The following is a 22,953-nucleotide window of genomic DNA, read 5'->3' on the forward strand; positions in this document are numbered from 1 at the left end:
CCACCAATAGAATCCATCACACACAAGTAGACAACAAGTATCCATAGTACAATTCCCATTATAACCATTAAATCCATTACATTTTATGTTGTATTTTGGGCAGGGTTCTATTGTTTTTATTTAAACAGGAATACCTCAACTATAGTTACTTCAGTAAAAACATCATTCATTTTCCAAATCGCTTTAAATTATATAGCAGCAGATCAGAAGTTAGCACGCACGCGTAGCTCAAGGTGTATGTGATGCTTATTTACCGTTTAGCCGTTATGCCGATCATTTTCATGACAATGTTTCTACGATCTTTGACTGACCGTAACCCACAGATGATTACAGCACACTTTAACATATGCCCTTTTCGTCTTTTATTGTTCTATTGCCTTTTTAAAGTGCTATCAACGGTGTAGCAGCGCTTACGTTTACATTTGTTTAGCGGGGAAGATCCCAGAGTTGCCAGATTTGCATTAAAAAATCTGCCAAATGGCCATTCGAAGCTTGCCGGAAAACCGCGAGTTTAGAAAAACTGAAATACTTGGCAACAGTAAAAGGTCCTGGCAGATCGCAAGCCAGATAAATTGCGCACACAGGAAAACCCGCTGCATAGAAACCATTTTCTACTTTTGGACCTTTTTATAAATGTAGTGGAGTAAAAAGTATGATATTTGTCTTTCAAATGCAGTGAAGTTAAAGTACAAGTACATAATAATACAAACGTACAAGTTAAATGTATCTGAACTTCAAAAACGTACAAACGTACAAAATAATACTCAAGTAAAGTACAGATACTCAAAAAGTGTACTTAAGTACAGTACTCAGGTAAATTTACTTCGTTACTATCCACCAGGCATTAGGCGGGCATTACACGGAGTGACGCAAATCTGACACGAAACTGAAATTAGAACGACAGACGACTCGTTCGCGTGATTCAGAGTCGATTCTTTTTTCCCAAGTGAATAACTTTGTTATTCGTTCACTTTCAGCTTTACAACTTGGCAAACTGCTTACACACAGCAACATTACACACTGCATGAAATGCCATTTTAAGGACATTGTAATAGTTATGTTTTTTCTAAGGCATTTTTATAAAATTGAATTAAACATCCTATTTTCACTAAAGTATAGTCCTGATTTAAGCTAAACCCCGTCTGTGAAACCGGGCCTAAATGTTTATAAACTTAAGACACACTTTGTCCCATTTGCGTTTGTTTTTCTACCTCCGCAATTGTTTTATGTATATTTTATGTACATCCTTACACACTTATGTACATCAAGCACTTAAGAGAGCAACGTGTACTATGTCTGCTGTAATTAGCAGTTAATTTTCATTACTTACCCAATCCCCTGGTTTAACAGAAACAGCCACCACAGATCCTGGCATGGGAGAGCGAAGGATGCTACTGGTGTCTTCTGGAATTTTCTCTGGCATGTGCTTACTGAGTGATGCTGCCAGTTTACTCAGCACACGCAATTTAAACTAAACAAACAAAAAAAACATACAGTCAGGAAGAGTGCATAATTAGTGCACAGATACCACAAACTAAATACTAAAATCTGTATGGGACAATACAAACAAGAAATGGAAAGACTGATACTCCAGAAGACAGGCTGACATCAGCCCACACACGTACACATGGTTTACATGGACTCTTCATAGATGTAAAGATTTTTGTACTGTACAAACAAAATATTACATTCCCTACCCCGTCACTGTTACCGACTGTTTGGATATATAAACATCAGCACAGTTTGCCTGTAAATATGCACACTGTTACCAAGACAGAGGCACAAATTACACATAATACAGTATGTAATATAGCATAACACCAAACAATGTGTTAATAATTAACACATCCTTTTTGAGAGTGTGCGGAATTAACACTCAACAAAATGGAGATATAATTGTAGTACTTAAAGACTTACTGAAGTGCCCAGATACTGCAGGGTAATCTCCCCAGACGCTGACCGCTGAAGACACTGCATTTAAACACAGAATAAATCATTGTGTCAACAAAGGTTTGTATTAATGTATTGACTTGTATTGATTCAATTTTTAGAACTACAGTTGTTAGGTAGCTCCAGATTTGTTGGCTGGATTACAGCGTAAAAGACAATAGAACGCATTAGAACATATTATAATTTTACATTTTGTCCACACTTGATGTGGCGTGGCGCCGGTCGTGTCTGGTGTAGACAAAGTGTTAGAGCTACAGTATCTCACAGAAGTGAGTACACCCCTCACATTTTAGTAAATATTTTATTATATCTTTTCATTTGACAACACTAAAGAAATGACACTTTGCTACAATGTAAAGTAGTGAGTGTACAGCATGAATAACTGTAAATTTGCTGTCCCCTCAAAATATCTCAACACACAGCCATTAATGTCTAAACCGCTGGCAACAAAAGCGAGTACACCCCTAAGTGAAAATGTCCAAATTGGCCCCAATTAGCCATTTTCCCTCCCCGGTGTCATGTGATTCGTTAATGTTACAAGGTCTCGGGTGTGAATGGGGAGCAGGTGGTGTTATCGCTCTCACTCTCTCATACTGGTGAGGATCTGAAAAAAAAGAATTGTTGCTCTACATAAAGATGGCCTAGGTTATAAGAAGATTGCCAAGACCCTGAAACTGAGCTGCTGCACAGTGGCCAAGACCATACAGCAGTTTAACAGGACAGGTTCCACTCAGAACAAGCCTCGCCATGGTTGACCAAAGAAGTTGAGTGCACGTGCTTAGCGTCATATCCAGAGGTTGTCTTTGGGAAATAAATGTATGAGTGCTGCCAGCATTGCTGCAGAGGTTGAAGGGGTGTGGGGTCAGCCTGTCAGTGCTCAGACCATACACCGCACACTGCATCAAATTGGTCTGCATGGCTATCGTCCCAGAAGGAGCCTTTTCTAAAGATGATGCACAAGAAAGGCCGCAAACAGTTTGCTGAAGACAAGCAGACCAAGGACATGGATTACTGGAACCATGTCCTGTGGTCTGATGAGACCAAGATAAACTTATTTGGTTCAGATGGTGTCAAGCGTGTGTGGCGGCAACCAGGCGAGGAGTACAAAGACAAGTGTGTCTTGCCTAAAGTCAAGCATGGTGGTGGGAGTGTCATGGTCTGGGGCTGCATGAGTGCTGCCGGCACTGGGGAGCTACAGTTCATTGAGGGAACCATGAATGCCAGGTACTGTGACATACTGAAGCAGAACATGATCCCATCCCTTCGGAGACTGGGCAGCAGGGCAGAATTCCAACACGATAACGACCCTAAACACAATTCCAAGATGACCACTGCCTAGCTAATGGCCTAATGGTTAGAGAGTCGGACTCATGACCAGAAGGTTGCCGGTTCGATTCCCAGGGCCGGCGGGTAACAACTGAGGTGCCCTTGAGCAAGGCACCTTACCCCTACTTGCTCCCCGGGCGCTGTAGTGATAGCTGCCCACTGCTCCGGGGGTACGTGTGTTCACTACTCTCTGGATGGGTTAAATGCAGAGGTCACATTTCGTTGCCTTGTACATGTGCAATGACAATAAATCTAATCTAATCTAATCTAATCTAATCTAAAGAAGCTGAGGGTAAAGGTGAAGACCTAAACCCTATTGAGCATCTGTGGGGCATCCTTAAACAGAAGGTGGAGGAGTGCAAGGTCTCTAACATCCACCAGCTCCGTGATGTCATCATGGAGGAGTGGAAGAGGACTCCAGTGGCAACCTGTGAAGCTCTGGTGAACTCCATGCCCAAGAGGGTTAAGGCAGTGCTGGAAAATAATGGTGGCCACACAAAATGGGCCTTTGGCCACACTTTGGGCCCAATTTGGACATTTTCACTTAGGGGTGGACTCACTTGTGTTGCCAGCGGTACAGAAATTAATGACTGTGTGTTGAGTTATTTTGAGGGGACAGCAAATTTACACTGTTATAGAAGCTGTACACTCACTACTTTACATTATAGCAAAGTGTCATTTCTTCAGTGTTGTCACATGAAAAGATAAAATAAAATATTTACTAAAATGTGAGGGGTGTACTCACTTCTGTGAGATACTGTATATATGGGTTTGGTAAGAGTAGTCATAGGCATTCATAAATGTTAGTACGTGGTAATTGTGGTAAAGAATAGCGTACGGTTAACCATTTTAAAATGCAGATAAACACACACCATAGAACATTTTATATTATTAGCTCTTTTCTCCCATATTATGTATTTACTGGTGAATTATCAAATATAGCTGCAAGCATCTATGACTGGACTGTGCAACTTGTACATGGTGGCTCTCAGAAAACAATTCACAGTGGGCACGTGTATTTAAATGCTCAAGTCCAATCCAAATCACTCACTGTATGCTGTTGATATGCCCGTGGCTCACTATATCCACATCAATGTCATCAGACCTCAGTAATAAACAAACGACTCAAGTTGTAAGCAGTACTTATGAACACTTCCTAATTTCACCAAAAATTTTGTGCCTCGCCATGGCAACATCGTTCAAGATATCAAATAATAATTTGGTGACAGTCTCGTGAATCGAATAGGTTGTGTATTTAAAAGTTCACTACATGCAATTGTGAAAAAAACAATCTTTAAAAAAATGGACTGACTTTCTGTTGGGTAGAGCTAGTTAGTTATTCGGTTTGTGTAGAACAATATTATACACACACACACATACCAAGTTTGGTGACTGTAAGGAATACTAACCCCATCACTTTAGTCTAAAGGTGGCGCTACAGAGCCCCCCACCATGCCCATTTCTTACCAAGCTTTTGCATGTCTACTGTACACCACCTGCATCATGTGCCAAACTCTATGACATTTCAGGCAGGATAAGTGCTTCAAATATACCTAAATATAGTATTACTTTATTATATTGTGCAGTTCTTTCTGGTTCTCGAATCTGATTGGCTGAGAGCCATGCAAAATTTCACCAGTATCACCATGGGAACACCTTCACCGTTTGTATTACTTTGCATCAAAGTTAAGTCGGACTTATGAAACAGAGTAAATTACAGCGCGGGACGCAAGGGTTCTCGAAACGCGCGTAACATAAATTAAATTGCTTTGTCAACTTGCTATTGTAAATGTGGCAAGGGGGGCGTGGTTCAGCATGGTCTGCACCGAGAGGGAGAGGCGGGAGAAGAACGGTGAGGAAGCACAAATAGTGGGTTCGTGGAAAAAAGCCCATTCAAATAAACTGCCATTTGACGAATAGTGTTGCGACGGATCGTATTGTGAAAAAGCCGGCCCTGGAGTGCATATCTAAAGGGGAAGTGGGTGATTTCAGCTAACCCTGAGGTTAGACACTTTCCTCGAATGCTGCCCCCGGATAGGGGGTGTGAGGATGCCACTGGGGGTGCCCTCGTGCCATGGCACCCCTCGAATCCCCCCTAGCCCCCTTTCCATGAACATCATATGTGTACACCTAAGGTTTATCCTATGTCGATCGGCTTACCCACTTGTCCTCTATCCCCCTACGGATCCTTGATTCATTTATTTTTATGGGGATGACTACCAGGGTACTACCCACGGGTGCCAGGGTCCACCAACCCACTATTTGTCCACTGATCCATTATGGGTGGCAATTTGACCTTCGACCCCGCAGGGCCTTTGGTGGCCACGCCCCCTTACCACCAAACCATGTTTTGTCCGCTTCCCTACTACGTGTACCGGAAACTGCGTTTTGTCACTCGGGCACGACGTATGTTTGTCTGAGGGCGCGTGCCAGTAGATCCGTGTGGTTTTCGAAACAAAAAAATAATATTTACGCATTTTAAATGGTCGATCCTTGCCACGTCCACGAGGCGAATACGCCTGGCCCTTACCTTAGGCTGCACGTGAAAAGGCATGGCTCGATCCATTTTCTAGTATCTTCTTACTGGAAAATGGTCCGATCCATTTTCTAGTAAGTTTGCATTGCCTGTCCACTTGCGGTTTATATGTATGGTCCACGTGTATCATATTGGTGGAAATAATTGTTTTTTATAACATATGATCATCTATATGTGTCAAAAACAACACAATTAAGTCAAAACACTCTTTTAGAAACACGTACGTCGCCGACAGCTCGTTACATGTTCATTTTGGCCTAAAATCTGACATCTTATTTGTCGAAGGTCAGGGTGTAAACAAAGGCCCAGAAAACAAGGTTCCTAAGGTCAGAGGGCATCGAGCCTTTGCAGTGACCACCGTCACGGACCCCCGAATCAGGCCCTGCAGTTTGGGGTCCGTGGCTCCTTCCTGAAGGGTTTAAAAGTGGATGACTACACAGCTAAAATCAGGCCTTGTTTCTAAGCGTCTTCCATCGAAATGAATGGGCTGGGAAAGCGATACATTAAAAAGGATATAAAATACTTGTGGAGGACCCAGGATTTTGCCCTTTCGGTATGTCGCTCGGGGGACCGCGACGCAAGTGCCCGTGAGGTTTCGGGACCGTCGGACCCTCCGGCGGCCTTGTGGGAAAGTTCCTCGACCAATTTATACGTATGGGCCACGTGTATTAAGTTGGTGGACAACCCACTTATTAGCAAAACTGTGCCTTTATATTCATTTAAATGCATCAACGACCACATTAGTCAGCGAGTGCACTTCATTAGACACACAAATGTTAGCAACAACTGGTAGAATGCTCAGTTTGTCCTCGAAAGTCAAATTAGGGTGGCCTGTTCACAAACCCCCTATCAAAAACGCATGGGCTTAGATGGTAGGTGGAAGCCCTTCCGTAGGGAAATGATAGGCCGAGGGGTCTGGACATTTTAGATTATTTTTGTCTAGAAGCCCCCGATTTATCCCCCAAATGTCCAAAGTTCTTAGACCTTTCCTGAATAATCCCCATCCCCCACCCCTGAAAGCTTCACAAGGCTGTTGAACAGAGAAGGCTGTGTGATTAATCTTGTGATTGGGTGCAAAATACATTCCCTTTTCCTCTAGAGCGATGTGCTCTCGGTATGTCTTCGGGAGTCACCCAACGGGCCAGAATCTAGAATATGGGGCCCCTCGGACCTTTCTGGAAAATTCCTCGTGCAGTTTATGTGAATGGTTCTTCCATATGGGTGTCGTGGACAAGACCCCCGCTGGGCCGACCGCCCCGAAACCGGGACGCACGCGATCGTCTATTGCCCACCAGTCGAGCGGAAAAGTCGGGTGACTTTACGGCTTTGTTTTGGGGTCAAAAGGTCAAATTAGGGGGGGCCGTTCACGAAGCGGTTAATGAAAACGCATTGTCTTAGATGGTAGGTAGAAGCCCTTCCGTAGGGAAACGATAGGCCGAAGGGTCTCGATATTCTAGATTATTTTTGTCTAGAAGCCCCCGATTTATCCCCCAAATGTCCAAAGTTCTTAGACCTTTCCTGAAAAATCTTTCTCCCCCAACACTAAACCTTCACGATGCTGTTGAGGAGTATACGAGAGAGAAGGCTGTTTGATTAATCTTGTGATTGGGTGCAAAAAAACATTCCCTGTTCCTCTAGAATGAAGTGCTCTCGGTATGTCGTCGGGAGCCACCCGACGGGCTAGAACCTAGAATATGGGGCCCCTCGGACCTTTCTAAAAAATTCCTCATGCAGTTTATGTGACTGGTTCTTCCATATGGGTGTCGTGGACAAGACCCCCGCTGGGCCGACCGCCCCGAAACCGGGACGCACGCGATCGTCTATTGCCCACCAGTCGCGCGGAAACATCGGGTGACTTTACGGCTTTGTTTAGGGGTCAAAAGGTTCAATATGGGAAGATGTTCCATGAAAATGTATGGCACACAAAGACCTTTTCCGCAAAGGCCGCCGGGGGTCCGAGAGACCCCAAACCTCACAGGCACTTGCGCCACAATCCTACAAGCGCCATAGTGAAAGGGCAAACACGTGGGTGCCCAAAAAGTATTTTATATCATTTTTATGTATCACTTTGCAACCCATTCATTTCAATGGATGACGATTGAAAATGAGGCCTTGACCATATAAAATGCTATCTTAATAGTCAAAATGAGCATCGAATGAGTCAATAACAACATATGTGCGTACAATAAAGTGTACTCATTGAATAATGTGCTTTTTGAAACATACAAATCAATATTCTTTTGTTAATAAGAACCAATCCATTTTCTAGTCTGTTTGCATTGCCCGTCCACCTGAGGTTTATAGGAATGGGCCACGTGTATTAAGTTGATGGACAACACTTTTAAGGCATAATTCAGCCTTCTGTGAGTTGTTGGTAACATATGTAGGTGGAATAAACTTTACTAATTGAATAAGGTTGTTGTTGAATCGGATACATGAATAATCTGGGCTGACGAAGGAAAAAAGAAACGCTTGGGGAAAACAATGAACAAGAAAAACTACAAAGGACTACAAACATGGCACACATGTAGTTTATAGCAATCGGACACGTGTATTAAGTTGGAGGACATCCACTTTTAGGGCATAATTTAGCATTCTGTGAGTTGCTGCTAACACATGTATGTCTAATAAGGTCTACTAATTGACTAACAGGGTCGTTAATGCATATAAACGATTTTAAAGTGTGTCCACCAACTACATACGTGTGGCCCATTCCTATAAACTGCAGGTGGAAGTGACCACATGCAGTTTATAGGAATGGGAAAAATGTAGTAAGTTGGTGGTCAACCACTTTTAGGGCATAATTGAGCATTCTGTGAGTTGCTGCTAACATATGTGTGTCTAATAAAGCGTACTAAGTGAATCATGTTGTTGTTTATGCATATAAATCATTATAAGGCCTTAGCTTTTCTTATGAGGTGTTTGTCCACCAACTTCATACGCGAGGCCCATTCCTATAAACTGCAGGTGGAAATGACCACATGCAGTTTATAGGAATGGGAGAAACGTAGTGAGTTTGTGGAAATACATTTTTTAGGCATAATAGAGCATTCTGTGAGTTGCTACTAAAACATGTATGTCTAATAAGGTGTACAAATTGACTAACAGGGTCGTTAATGCATATAAACGATTTTAAAGTGTGTCCACCAACTACATACGTGTGGCCCATTCCTATAAACTGCAGGTGGAAGTGACCACATGCAGTTTATAGGAATGGGAGAAACGTAGTGAGTTGGTGGAAATACATTTTTTAGGCATAATTGAGCATTCTGTGAGCTGCTGCTAACATATGTATGTATAATAAGGTGTACTAAGTGAATCATGTTGTTGTTTATGCATATAAATCATTATAAGGCCTTAGTTTTTCTTATGAAGGGTTTGTCCACCAACTTGGTACGCGTGGCTTATTCTTATAAACTGCAGGTGGAAATGACCACATGCAGTTTATAGGAATGGGAGAAACGTAGTGAGTTGGTGGAAATACATTTTTAGGCATAATTGAGCATTGTGTGAGTTGTTGCCAACATATGTATGTCTAATAAGATTTACTAATTGACTAACAGGGTCGTTAATGCATATGAACGATTTTAAAGTGTGTCCACCAACTACATACGCGTGGCCCATTCCTATAAACTGCAGGTGGAAAGGACCACCTGCAGTTTATAGCAATCGGCCACTTGTATTAAGTTGGTGGTCAACCACTTATAGGGCATAATTGAGCATTCTGTGAGTTGTTGCAAACATATATATGTCTAGTAAAGTGTACTAAGAGATTAACGAGGTTGTTGAATCATATAATTTAATTTAAATGTATAGTTGTATGTATGTTTAATAAGGTCTACTAATTGACTAACAGGGTCGTTAATGCATATAAACGATTTTAAAGTTACAATCTGAAAAAAGTAGTTGGTAAGTGGTCAAATAGTGCTTTGGTGGTACGGAGGGGGGGGGGGGCGGGGCGACCCCCGGGAGTCGTGTGACCACTTTGGCAAAAGTAGTTGGTAAGTGGTCAAATAGTGCTTTGGTGGTAGGTACAGGGGGCGTGTCCGGGGGCGAAAACTGAGGGAATGAAATTTGCATGCCGGACTCCTCCCCGGATGTCCGTGTATAAGAGGGAAGCCGGCGTGCTCATTCATGCACCTTTTGTTCTTCAGAGCCTACGCATCTGTTGAGCTTCTCTACGATCGTTGGTGATCATTTTTCTGCTGGAATCTATGACATGGACAGCGACAGTCCCTTCCTGCAGTGACTCTCCCCTGGGCGTCTCGGCAGTTCCGGAGGTGTTCGAGCTAATTTCCTTTCTAAAAGAGCTAAATTTCTCCAGCGTGGCTTGTCCCGCTGTTCTCATGGGTGCAACACACTCATCGAGGAGGGGGACGGACACGATGCCTGCTTCCAGTATGCTGGGGCAGACGTTGTGGATACGTCCTGCCAGCACTGCGGGTGGTGACGATTCAGACGTTGCGTCACGGGTGGCTGTGTTCCCACGGGACTCAGCCACCACCTCGTTTGCTCCCCGTTCCGTGGCGGCAGGACTACGGCCCTGCTGTCCGCTACGGCAAGCAGAGAGGGTGATATGAGGATTACTGTGAGCGATAATCCGCAAGCCACTGGCTCACGGACCGTTCGCACCTCGTCTCGCACGTCTGATCGTTCCCCAGGAGACGGTCCCACCGTCTTATTCCTCAATCACGTATTCGGACACGCTGCGTGATGATGAGATGTCTCTTGCAGCATCGGGGGTGACGTACTGCCATCCGACTCTGACGATTCCTCGGGCTCCCTCCCTCGGGGAGTCGAGCCCAGGAAGAAGCGGACGTCGAAATGTCAGCCATGCTTTCCCGGGCCGCTGTGAGTGTTGGGTTGCAGTGTCCGCACTGCCTCTCCCGGCTGGCTACATGGCGCCTCGGGTTTGAGCGGGCGCGGCCAAGCCGCGCCCGCCCCCAGTGCTGTGTTTACCGGAAGTGCATGAGGAACTTAGTAAGACCTGGAACGCCCCCTTTCCGGCAAGTTTCACATCAAACAAAGTTCTGTCACCTTCTCTTCCCTCGAGGTTGAGACAGCTAGAGGATACATCGATGTCCCCCAGGTGGAGTCTGCCGCCGCGATGCACTCGTACCCATAGGCGGCGACTACCTGGGGGGGGTTCGACCTAGACTCCCGTCCAAAGCATGTGGGGTCTCGGCATCTCTGGTGTCGAGAGCTTACATTGCGGCGGACCAAGCTGCCTCCTCTCTCCATGCTATGGCTCCTGCCAGGCCAGGGCGTTGAGAGAGCTCCATGAGGGTAAGACTGACCCAGCGCTTATGCGGACGATGTCTACACTTATGGTCCATGAGCAACTCCTCTGGCCGAACCTTGCGCAGATGAGTAATGCCGAGAATGTCCGCTTTCTCGATGCACCCGTCTCGCAATGGGGGGGGGGGGCTGGTTGGTGATACTGTCGAGCCGCAGTTCTCGACAGTAAAGAAGCAGTCCTCCGTGCTGCGACTCGGCCGCCTCAACCGTTGAGTCCCCTGCACCGTCTGTTCCTGTCCTCTTCGACGCCCTCCAGCTCTGGCGCCCCCCTCAGGCGGCCCCCCTGGAGGAGACAGCGAAGAGGAGACCATCGCCCCATCAGCAGCCGCGGCGAAGCGGTCCTCATGGGAAGACCTCAGGGGGATCGAGGCTACCATTGGGCCCGACCCCAGCCACATCGCTGGGAAGTCGGATAGGGACAGATCCTGCCCCGTCTCTGCATCTGCTGGCCCCCTCCCTATCTTGGGTCTGTGTGTTCTGAACAGGCACCTACACAATAGCTGCCTTTCAGGTTGATCACGCAGAAGCGCATCCTGACATCCGTCAGGTGTCAGGACTGGTTCATGGCAATCGACCTGAAGGACGCGTACTTCATGTCTCGATCCTCCCTCGACATCGGCCGTTCCTACGGTTCGCGTTCGAGGGACGGGCATATCAGTACAGGGTCCTCCCCTTCGGTCTGTCCCTCTCTGCTGACGCACCCTATCCCCCAGGTCTTCAATGACCTTTCTACGGACAGTGGTCCCTCTTGGGCAGGTTACGGGGCGTGTCGTGGTGACGACAGACGCCTCCCTGTAGGGTTGGGGTGCTGTGAGCAACGGGTACGCAGTGTCGGGGCGATGGACAGGCCCCTGCCTGTGCTGGCATATCAACTGCCTAGAGTTGTTGGCTGTGCTACTTGCACTGAAGAGGCTACAACCTCTCATCCAGGACAAGCACGTGCTGGTCTTGTCGGACAGCACAACTGCCGTAGCGTATGTCAACCACCAGGGTGGCATTCGCTCACGGCAGTTAACACGATTCGCCCGACGCCTCCTCCTGTGGAGTCAGCAGGTGATCAGCTCCCTGCGAGCATCACATATCCCAGGCGCCGAACTGGCCCAACTGGACTTGGTTCTCGTAGCTAATGCTCTTGACGACAACCCCCCTGGCCGATTCCCCTGACGAAGGACCTGCTTTCCCAGGGGAAGGGCACGTTATGGCATCCCAGGCCAGACCTCTGGAACCTCCATGTCTGGCCCCTGGACGGGACGAGGAGACCCTGAGTGGCCTACCCCCTGCGGTGGTTGAGACAATAACTCAGGCTAGGGCCCGGCCACTAGGTGGCTATAAGCCTATAAGTGGCGCCTCTTCTCGAAGAGTTGCTCGATCGGGAGACCTTTTTACAAGAGAGACTCGAGAGTAATCTCTCCCCTTCCACACTGAAAGTGTATGTAGCCGCCATTGCCCCTCATCACGACCCAGTTGCTGGTAAGTCTCTAGGACAGCACGACCTGGTCATTAAGTTCCTAAGGGGCGCGAGAAGGCTTAATCCGCCTCGTCTACACTCCGTACCCTCTTGGGACCTTGATGTGGTCCTGGCGGGCCTCCAGAGGCCCCCCTTTGAGCCCCTCGGAGATGCCGCTCTTTCTCACCTTACGGTGAAGATGGCTCTCCTGATGGCGCTCACCTCCATCAAGAGGGTAGGGGACCTACAAGCATTCTCCCTGTCCACAGATTGCCTAGAATTCGGGGCCAGTGATTCTCACGTTATCCTGAGACCCCGGCCCGGCTACATGCCCAAAGTTCCCACCACTCCCTTTCGGGACCAGGTGGTGAACTTGCAGGTGCTCCCCACCGGGGAGGAAGACCCAACCCCATCCGTGTTGTGTCCAGTACACGCATTTCGCCTCTACTTGAACTGCACGCAGAGCTTCAGGAGCTCTGAGCAGCTCTTTGTCTGTTTTGGAGGTCAGCAGAAGAGGAGGGCTGTCTCCAAACAGAGATTGTCTCACTGGATTGTGGACATGGTCACTACGGTGTACCGGTCCCAAGATCGTGAGAGCATCTGCAGACATCTGCAGAGCTGCGGGTTGGGCTACGCCCAACACCTTCGCGAGGTTCTACAGCCTCCGCGTAGAACCGGTGTCAGCTCGAGTGTTGCATGGCAACAGGTAAGACCGGCGGCCGGTAGGGCGTATGCCTGCGAAAGCACCTTTCCTCCTTCCTTCTAGGTGGGTCAGCGTGCTACTCTCGCCTCCCTTCTTCCCCCACTGGGTGAAGAACAGGCATTCCATCCATCACTAAGCACCTCCTGTGGGCTGGGCAGAGCAGCCCTGCCCCCTTAGGCCGGGTACCAGCAGAGTTATCTACCGCATAGCTCTAACCGGACCTAGTGCTCCAGACGTAGTAACCCCCCAACCGGGCGGTTCCGTCTGATGTATCCTCATGATTGGTCCCCACCTTGGTAACCCATGACCTTCCCTAGGTGGACCTACACCTTGCGACACTTCCTTCAGTCCGCACATTCCTCCCATGAGTTCTCCCCTGACGGCGAGACCATGTTGGTGTTTCCACTAAACTCCTCCCTACAGTAGGAAGTGGTCTCTGTAGCGCGTTCCCCCTCTGAGGAAGTAGCGCTTACCCAGTGGCCTTACGGTGCCGGGCGGCTTCTCGCCGTTAGAGAAACAAGGCCTCCGCCTGTGACGGCCAGTGGTAGGGGCTTCCCACCTTTTCAAAAGCTCTGGGACCCCCTACCCATCCACTGGACGGTTACAATTTCGCGCTAGTGCTCACATCTGACACGCCCAGGCCATTCACCATCGCTTCGCTAGAGATTGTGACACGGCATAGCGCTGTGGCATTTTCAATAGGAACCCCATCTGTCGGTTCGACACAATGTCGAGAGACCGACAGAAAGGGAACGTCTTGGTTACGGATGTCACCTCAGTTCCCTGATGGAGGAAATGAGACGTTGTGTCCTTCATGCCACAACACGTGAGGCCTGCTGCAGCAGTCGTGAGAGGCTCTCAGCCCAAAGGTGAATGAATGCAGCACGCCGTCTCCCATTCATACCCGGATATCCGGGGGCGGAGTCCCTGGACAATTTCATTGGTCTTTTCTAAACTAGTCAGAAGTTGATAGGTTCTCAAAACGAACCCCATCTGTCCATTAGACACAACGTCTCCCTCCATCAGTGAACTGAGGTTACATCCGTAACCAAGACGTTTTCACACACAAACACAGTCGCACAGAGTACACCAATGCCTAGGAGTCAAAAAGCGATGGCAAGAGCAACAAGTTCAAATGTAGCTTTCGCAAACTGGAAATATAAGCACTACTTTACCCTCGTTATGGTTAAACACAAGGAATGTGTATGTAACGTGCAACTTATGTCCAGGAAGAAAGAGGCTACACATCGGTGGCAAGTAATTCTAATCTAATTAAGTACCTCACAATTGTCACATACTGCCACAACACTTAGTAGCTGAGACTTTCTCCACATGTTTCCCTTTAAAAACTGAGTTTTCATTTTAAAACGGTCGTTGACCACACTAACGTTTTCAAGTGTTTTTCAAATGCTGCCTATCCACACTGAAACGTCCTGAAAACGTATACTGTACATACATACTGCGCAGTAAAACATATGAAGCTACAGACTGTGTGGGGGTTTGTTTACTTTCTGCCTTTATGTCACGGCAATGTGAAGCACAGAAACAGAGCACAGAAACTTTTTTAAATGGATGGAATGAGGCAGGGATGATAACACAAAACTATAAAAATTTAACAAGCGAAAGTGAAACTATCCTTGCGCTCCGCTGTCAAACAATAACTGCGAGTCATTAAATATTCCGTCTCCTAAAATGCAATCTAAAGTATGCACGAACTAACATTCCGCTATCATACTGGAAGCAGTCAAAACATTAAGAACACTTCTTGTTATTAAACTGTTTACTTTTGTAAGAAACTACTAAAAAAATAGTACAGTACAGTATGTCTAGCAGTTGTGAAGTTGGTACATGTCTTTAGAAGCATAATTTATTTTTAGACTTATTTGTTGACCAGTTGTGGTCTGTGCAATAAATAGTAAAATTTATGAACTATTCTATTGTGTTTTATTGCTGTAAGTAGATTAGTGTACAATGTTTTATACAAATAATTTATTCTATTTAGTTTCCATTTCATTCATTTAACATATTTAATATTGGGGGCATCCAAGTTGTTTGACATATTTGAATTTTTTAAAGGTAATGTAATAGTTATGTTCCCTGGTAATTAGTTACTTTTATAATAATGTATCTCAGTTACTAACTCAATTACTATTTGTGAAAAGTAACTAGTAACTATAACTAATTACTTTTTAAAAGTAGCGTGCCCAACACTGGTTAAATGGCTCTATATCGGCATGGCTGTGATTGTTTCCGGTATTGCACTACTATTCTATTTTATTAAGTTTGATGCATCTTAATGCTAAATTGCAATATGGCCTTAAAATTATATCACAATCTTTTCCTATATTTATTGTGATAACTAGGGCTGAAACGATTCCTCAAGTAACTCTAATAAAACAAATAATCTAGGCACATTTTTTGCCTCTATGCTTTGTGTATTCCATTCAACTACAGTAAACATGGAACACTGTGTTTCTCCACAGACCATTATTACTGACGCACAACCTGCTAAACGCTGGTAATGTGATGTAAACACATAGGACGCCCCAGAATAAATAACAGAAAAATATACAGAGAGCAGAGGTTTTCACTTTTGCTCTGACAGCTCGAAGACCGCGATGAACAGTATAAGTGTTCATGTACCTTATTTTGTGTTCTGCGGAAGAAAGTCATAAAGGTTTGAAATGACAAGATGGTGAGTAAATTATGACAGAATTTTCATTTTTGTGTGAACTATCACTTATTAAAGCCACAATATTAAAGCCAAAAAAATATGTATAAAAGCAACTTTCGTAAAGTAAAATAACTTAAAACCTTCCTTCCACTGGAAAAAAACAGTCCCTGATCTACTGTAATATAGAAAATATTTGTATAAATGATATAAGTAATTATATAAATATTTGTTTATGTTGCTAAGAGTGGTTGCCAAGGTCATAGCTATGCCTTTTTCAAACAAAATGATTCGCACTCACAGATCTCTGTGATTGCGAATCATTTTGTATGAAGAAGAGTTTTGTATATTAATGCACCACAACAACAAAAGAAAGAACAAGAGCACAGTGCAAACGACTTGTGGAATTACATAGCTATGCTTTATCATTAATAAAGCACAGCTACTTACCAATCAGAATCAATAACTGGAACTAATCATATTATATTACAATGATGCACACAAAAGGTGTATATCCACCTTGGGTGTGCGTTACTTTTTAACATTCCAACAGTCATTCTAACAGTCAATGTTTTCCTACATGTGTGGATGTGTGTGAGAACCTGGTAAGTCCTGTATTTTCCATTGATGGTGATGGGCAGCAGTGGTGAGGCCAAATCCCATTCTCCGGACACAACAACCTTCTCTCCATCTACCTCTACCTGAACAAACAAACACACACACATTTTAGAAGGACAACAAAGGTCTATGTTACATATTTAAATTACTCCATGTGTTAAACATAGATGTAAGATGCTTGAGTGAGTCAATCAGTTCCTGCACTAAAATACACTTGAACAATGTTTTTGGTCAGCCTGATCATCTTTACCCCCTAAACATTCTTAAAATGTAAAAAATACTAAATTAAATTTGAATAAAAATAAAAGAACAATTTATAATACATTAACATATTTTTTTATAAATTCAAATTGTATTTAATTTAATTACTATAACTATACACTGCTCACCACCTACACAATGCCATCTCAAAAGTACATTGTGGTGGTAACAGCATCATGCTTGTATGTGTTTATCAGCAGCAGGGACTGAGAGACTGAGGTAGAAGAAAGGCTCAACGGCACAAAATACAGAGATACCCTTAATGAAAACCTAGTCCAGCGCATTCAGAACCTCGGCCAGATGATGATCCTAAGCATAATGCAAGAGTGACTTATGAACAACTCTGTCAATGTCCTTAAGTGCTTGAACCTCACTGAACATCACTGTAGAAACCTGAAAATATCTGTCTACTGATGGTCCCATCCAACCTGGCAGTTGAGTTTGAGAGAATCTGAGGAGAAGAATGGCAGAAAATTGCCAAATGTAGATGTGTTATGTCCGTCACATCATACCCAGAAATACTTAGTCACCAAAAAAATGAAGTTGCGATTGACTTATTTTCCATATCGTGACGTGTATCCATGTGAAACGACTTCTGAAATTAGAAAAAAATGTAGGGTGGGACTTTATTTTGCCTTTTTATCTTCCCTTTTTTCATTGGTTTGTTGTAATTTGCAGGCAATTCCATCCCCAGCCAAGAGCAAAGACGGACTACTTGTCACATTAATGCTAAATTTACAATACTTGGTATTTAATGCTAAACTTACATCACATGACAGCAGTTTGACGTTATAGCTGCACTCAGTGACTTTGACTGGAGGTTGCTTGGTGGGTGTTTGTGGGGAGTGGAGGGGGCGTGTTGGTTGTGATTTGGGGGGGTTTCATTTGTTGGGGCTGTGTGGGTCTGTTTTGGTCTTGTAATGTGGTCGATGTCGGACAACAGAGGAATAAAGTTACATTATGCCATTACTATTTTTCCCTGGTTTCTCCCGAGGTTTTTTTTCTCCATTTATTCATCATTGGAGTTTGGGTTCCTCGCCACAGCAGGGCAGTGTTGGCTTGCTCACCCGGAGACTGCATTTATTTACTAGATATTATTTATTAGAATGATCTTGCTTGGTCTATAAACACCATTCACTGTGCTGTGTTTTAACTTTCTGTGTTTTTCTGTTTTTCTTATTTGCTCCTGAAAAGCTGCTTTGGAACAATGCACATTGTAAAAAGCGCTATATAAATAAATTGAATTGAATTAAGTTGGGCCTGCAGTGGAGGGCTAAAAATGCCTGGCCATTGGACAATCAGTATAGTCTTACCTCTTTTTTGTTGAGTTGTTGTTGAGAGGGGGAGAGGAGCTTAACGTTTTTGATTAAAGGTGCAATGGGAACTGTATTTACCTAGGCATAGATGAATAATAAGAGGTCTGTACATGTAAATGACATATTGTTAGCCTCAAACATCATTGTTTCCTCCCTCTTGTGTAAATCATGTGCGTGCAAAAGACCCCTGAAAAACAGGCCAATCCCAACATAACACGACGTTATATACTATAACGTGACGTTATAGTCGTGATGTTCGCCCCCAACGTTGCTTATACCCGCCAATGTTCTAGGCCAGCTGGACGTGCACAGCCGAATCATCAGAAGTTTTGCAGGTATTGTGAATAGGTTGGGCGGTGTCTACCAAATTGGCATCGGACGTTGTCTACTCTCTAAAGTGAGAACCTCGCGATAGACGATGACATCGTTGTCTTCTTTAAACTATCTGCGACGTTATGAAGTGAGGGTCGTCTAGGCGCAAGCTGCGCAGAGACACGTCTTCTTTATACAACGCGAGCTGCGCAGAGACACGTCTTCTTTACACAGCACGAGCTGGGCAGTTATCAAGTCAGGCATGTGTCATCTGTGCAGTGCAAGCTTCTCAATTATAAACTCATGCGCATCTACTTTACACAGCGCGAGATGGGCAGTTATCAAGTCAGGTGTCTGTACAGTGCAAGCTCCTCAGGTAAAAACTCATGTACATCTTCTTTATATAATGCGAGCTGCGCAGACACGCATCTTCTTTATACAGTTATAAAGTCAGGCGGGTCTGATCTGTATTGTGCTAGTTTACAGTATATGCCCCTTAAGCCTTGTTTATATTTTTTACAATGCAATTAGAAGCATGGAGCAGCGAGAGTCACGTAACGAAAGTGAAAGGGACAGTTTTTCGAACCTGGGACCACATCAAACAGGCTTCGCTCCAGGCCCGACTCCACGGGGGGGCCAACGGACCTTTTCAGAAGCTTTGCCCACCCTGCCTCCACCCAGAGCCATTTCCATTGCAGTGAACGGACTGTCGCAAAACTTCCGTGACTTTCTCTCTCAGGGACTCTGCATCAGAGTCCTGCACAGATCCTGTTTGATAAACCCGCACCCGCAGTAATTAAAAGAACACCCGACCCGACATCTGACAGCAGCACTAATTTAATTCCGTACCTGACCCTACCCGTTTGACAAAAATGCTGCGACCCAAACCGCACCCACATTACATGATGTAGACAAAACTATTTATTTTCTCACGCAACAATTAACAAAATATTAGGAATTCCTGGGTAATGCATTTTTAAACATGTAGTAACTAAATATGTCAGAGTTTCGGAAGAGAAACCACAAGTGAATCCACTAAAATATTGTTAGCTAACAGTAGCTATTCTATATTTGATTAGTGATTTATAAAATGGGTTATGATTTATGCAAAATTAGTTAAAATAGCCTATATTGTTCATGTCATGTGACAAGTTTCCCTTACATTTTTCTGTTAAAAAAATAACATTTTCATATTTTACATACATTTAGATATTTACATACATTTTCTCTAACACATTAGATGATGTCGCACCAGAGAGTGCAAACTGTTATAAAAAGGCACTAAAATCAGCAAAGGCTGAGCACCTCCGAAATCTCATAGAAACTAACAAAAAACAATCCAAGGTATTTATATTTAGTACAGTTGCTAAAAAATAAACAGACATCACCTGACCTGGTTATTCCGCTTCACCTTGGTAGCAATGAATTCATGAAATTATTTACAGAGAAAATAGAAAACATACGAGACAAAATAGTAAAAACTCAACCTCCAAGTCTGTCCTATGAATTAGTACCAACCATCGCCCCCAAAAAAATCGATGGTGTTTTTCATCTATAAAACAGGATGATTTAATTAAACTTATTGCAACATCTAAACCTACAACATGCTTATTAGACCCCATGCCAAATAAATTATTAAAAGAGTTCATAACAATTGAGCCCATTTATAACACTATCAACTCATCAATTAATCTAGCCCATGTCCCAGGACCCTTTAAACTGGCCGTCATTAAGCCTCTTATCAAGAAACCAAACTTAGACCCCAATGAACTAGGAAGCTATAGACCGATTTCAAATCTCCCTTACCTGTCTAAAATACTAGAAAAAGTAGTGTCCACTCAGTTGTGCTCTTTCTCACAAGATAATGACATACACGAAAAATTTCAGTCAGGCTTTAGACCACATCATAGCACTGAAACCGCACTCGTTAAAATTACAAACGACCTACTTATAGCATCAGATAAAGGTAACATCTCACTCCTAGTCCTGCTTGACCTTAGTACTGCATTCGATACTGTAGACCATAACATACTTTTAGATCGCTTACACAATTATACCGGTATTCAAAGACAGGCACTACAATGGTTCAGATCTACAAATGGGGAATCGTCAAATCTAACGCAAGTAAATTATGGATTACCTCAGGGATCGGTTTTAGGACCCTTGCTGTTCTTCATATTCATGCTGCCCCTTGGCAACATTATTAGAAAACATGGAATTAGTTTCCACTAGTATGGAGATGACACTCAGCTATATATCTCATCAAGACCAGATGATTCCTTCAAGCTATCGAAATTGGCAGAGTGCATCGAAGATATAGAACATTGGATGACTAGTAATTTCCTTCTTTTAAACTCTAATAAAACAGAAATATTACTTATCGGACCAAAGACACGTAAACAGAATATTTCGGATTATAACCTGCAAATTGAAGACTGCACTGTTACTCCAACAAATACAGTTAAAGACCTAGGCATTATATTAGACCGCAACCTGTCATTTGGAAATCACATCTCAAATGTCACAAAAACAGCCTTCTTCCACCTTAGAAATGTTGGCAAATTACAAAATATTCTATGTGTTGCTGACGCAGTAAAGCTTATTCATGCATTTGTGACCTCAAGACTTGACAACAGTAATGCCCTTCTTAGTGGTTGTCCTGCATCATCAATTAACAAACTACAGTTAGTTCAGAATGCAGCTGCTAGTCAGGACCAAAAAATATTATCACATAACCCCAGTTTTATCATCCCTTCACTGGATACCGATTAAGTATCGTATCGTAACTTTAAAGTTCTTTTAATTACTTATAAAGCCTTAAACGGTTTAGCCCCTACCTACATAACAGAGCTTCTATCACATTACAACCCATCACGCTCTCTAAGATAAAAAAACTCCAGACTTTTGATAACACCAAGAATAACTAAATCCACCAAAGGGGGTAGAGCTTTCTCATACGTAGCACCTAAACTCTGGAATAGCCTTCCCGATACTATTCGAGGGTCAGACACACTCTCCCAATTTAAATCTAGATTAAAGACACATCTTTTCAGCCAAGCATTCAATTAATGCAAAATATGCCAAATTAATTCATTAATTAATGAACAGCAGCTACGCTAATTATTATCTTTCTGCCCTCCTCCCCCGGAGGAGGATGGGCATCCCAAGGTAGGTATACATTAGGCCAGGCCCAGATGAACGTCATATACCCATCCCTAACTAGAGATTACGCCAGCTACATCTGAAAATCCAGTGCCTTCCTCCTGCGAGAGCCTGCAGACTGACTGACCACCCCAGCTCCATCTCAGGCAATTCCATCACCACCCAAGAGCCACCACTCTGTTACATTATGCCATTATTATTTTCCCTGCTTATACAGTGAAGGAAATAATTATTTGATCCCCTGCTGATTTTGTAAGTTTGCCTGCTTACAAAGAAATGAAGGATCTATAATTTTTATGGTAGGTTTATTTTAACTGATAGAGACAGAATATTAAAATCAGGGGTAAAAAATGTTATATAAAGGTTATAATTAGATTTGCATTTCAGTCAGTGAAATAAGTCTTTGATCCCCTACCAACTAGCAAGAATTCTGGCTCCACAGATTGGTTATGTATATAAAAGATGCCTGCCAACAGAATCTGTAATCTTCCATTTCAACCTCTCCACCACCATGGTCCAGACCACCATTTTTTAAATATTCTGTCTCTAACAGTTAAAATAAACCCACCATAAAAATTATAGACCCTTCATTTCTTTGTAAGTAGGCAAACATACAAAATCAGCAGGCGATCAAATAATGAAATCTCTTTCTACTTTCTACTGAAAGAGATGCTCCCAAATTATAGATCCTATTCTTGGTATTATTAACTCATCTCTGACATTAGGACATGTGCCTAAAGCATATAAGGTGGCTGTTATAAGGCCCCTTGTCAAAAAACCCCAACTCGACCCTAGAGAACTAGGGAACTACAGGCCTATATCGAATCTACCTTTCATATCTAAAGTTCTGGAAAAAGTAGTTTCAGCTAAATTATGCTCCTTCCTCCAAAGGAATGATATCAATGAAGAATTCCAGTCTGGATTTAGAGCATGTCACAGTACAGAGACTGCTTTGATCAGAGTTACAAATGATCTGCTATTGGCGTCTGACCGAGGTTGTATCTCGTTTTTGGTGCTGCTAGACCTTAGTGCTGCATTCGACACCATTGACCACAGCACACTCCTACATAGACTGAAAAATTACGTCAGCATTAAGGGAATAGCTTTGAAATGGTTTAAGTCTTATTTATCCGACAATTTTCAATTTGTAGCAATAAAAAATGAGGTGTCATTCAAATCGCAAGTCCAGTACGGTGTACCACAGGGCTCAGTCTTAGGACCTCTGCTCTTCGCATTATACATGCTACCTCTAGGAGATATAATAAAGCGACACAGAGTTAGCTTTCACTGTTATGCTGATGATACTCAACTTTATATTTCCTCGAAGCCTCATGAAACACAGCAGTTATATTG

General features: G+C 43.7%; 1 protein-coding gene across 1 annotated transcript in view; it reads right to left on the minus strand.

The window, feature by feature from the left end:
- Positions 1–22,953, minus strand: part of pcca (propionyl-CoA carboxylase subunit alpha) — a 244,348-nt gene that overhangs the window by 53,434 nt on the left and 167,961 nt on the right. Inside the window, exons 17-19 of the mRNA XM_057330928.1 lie at positions 16,534–16,632; positions 1,918–1,971; positions 1,331–1,471 (exon numbers count right to left, since the gene is read on the minus strand). Of these exons, the coding sequence (XP_057186911.1) occupies positions 1,331–1,471; positions 1,918–1,971; positions 16,534–16,632 (294 nt within the window). The remainder of the gene's footprint in view (positions 1–1,330; positions 1,472–1,917; positions 1,972–16,533; positions 16,633–22,953) is intronic.

This window comes from Triplophysa rosa, linkage group LG4 (genome assembly GCF_024868665.1).
Source record: "Triplophysa rosa linkage group LG4, Trosa_1v2, whole genome shotgun sequence".
Lineage (NCBI taxonomy): Eukaryota > Metazoa > Chordata > Actinopteri > Cypriniformes > Nemacheilidae > Triplophysa > Triplophysa rosa.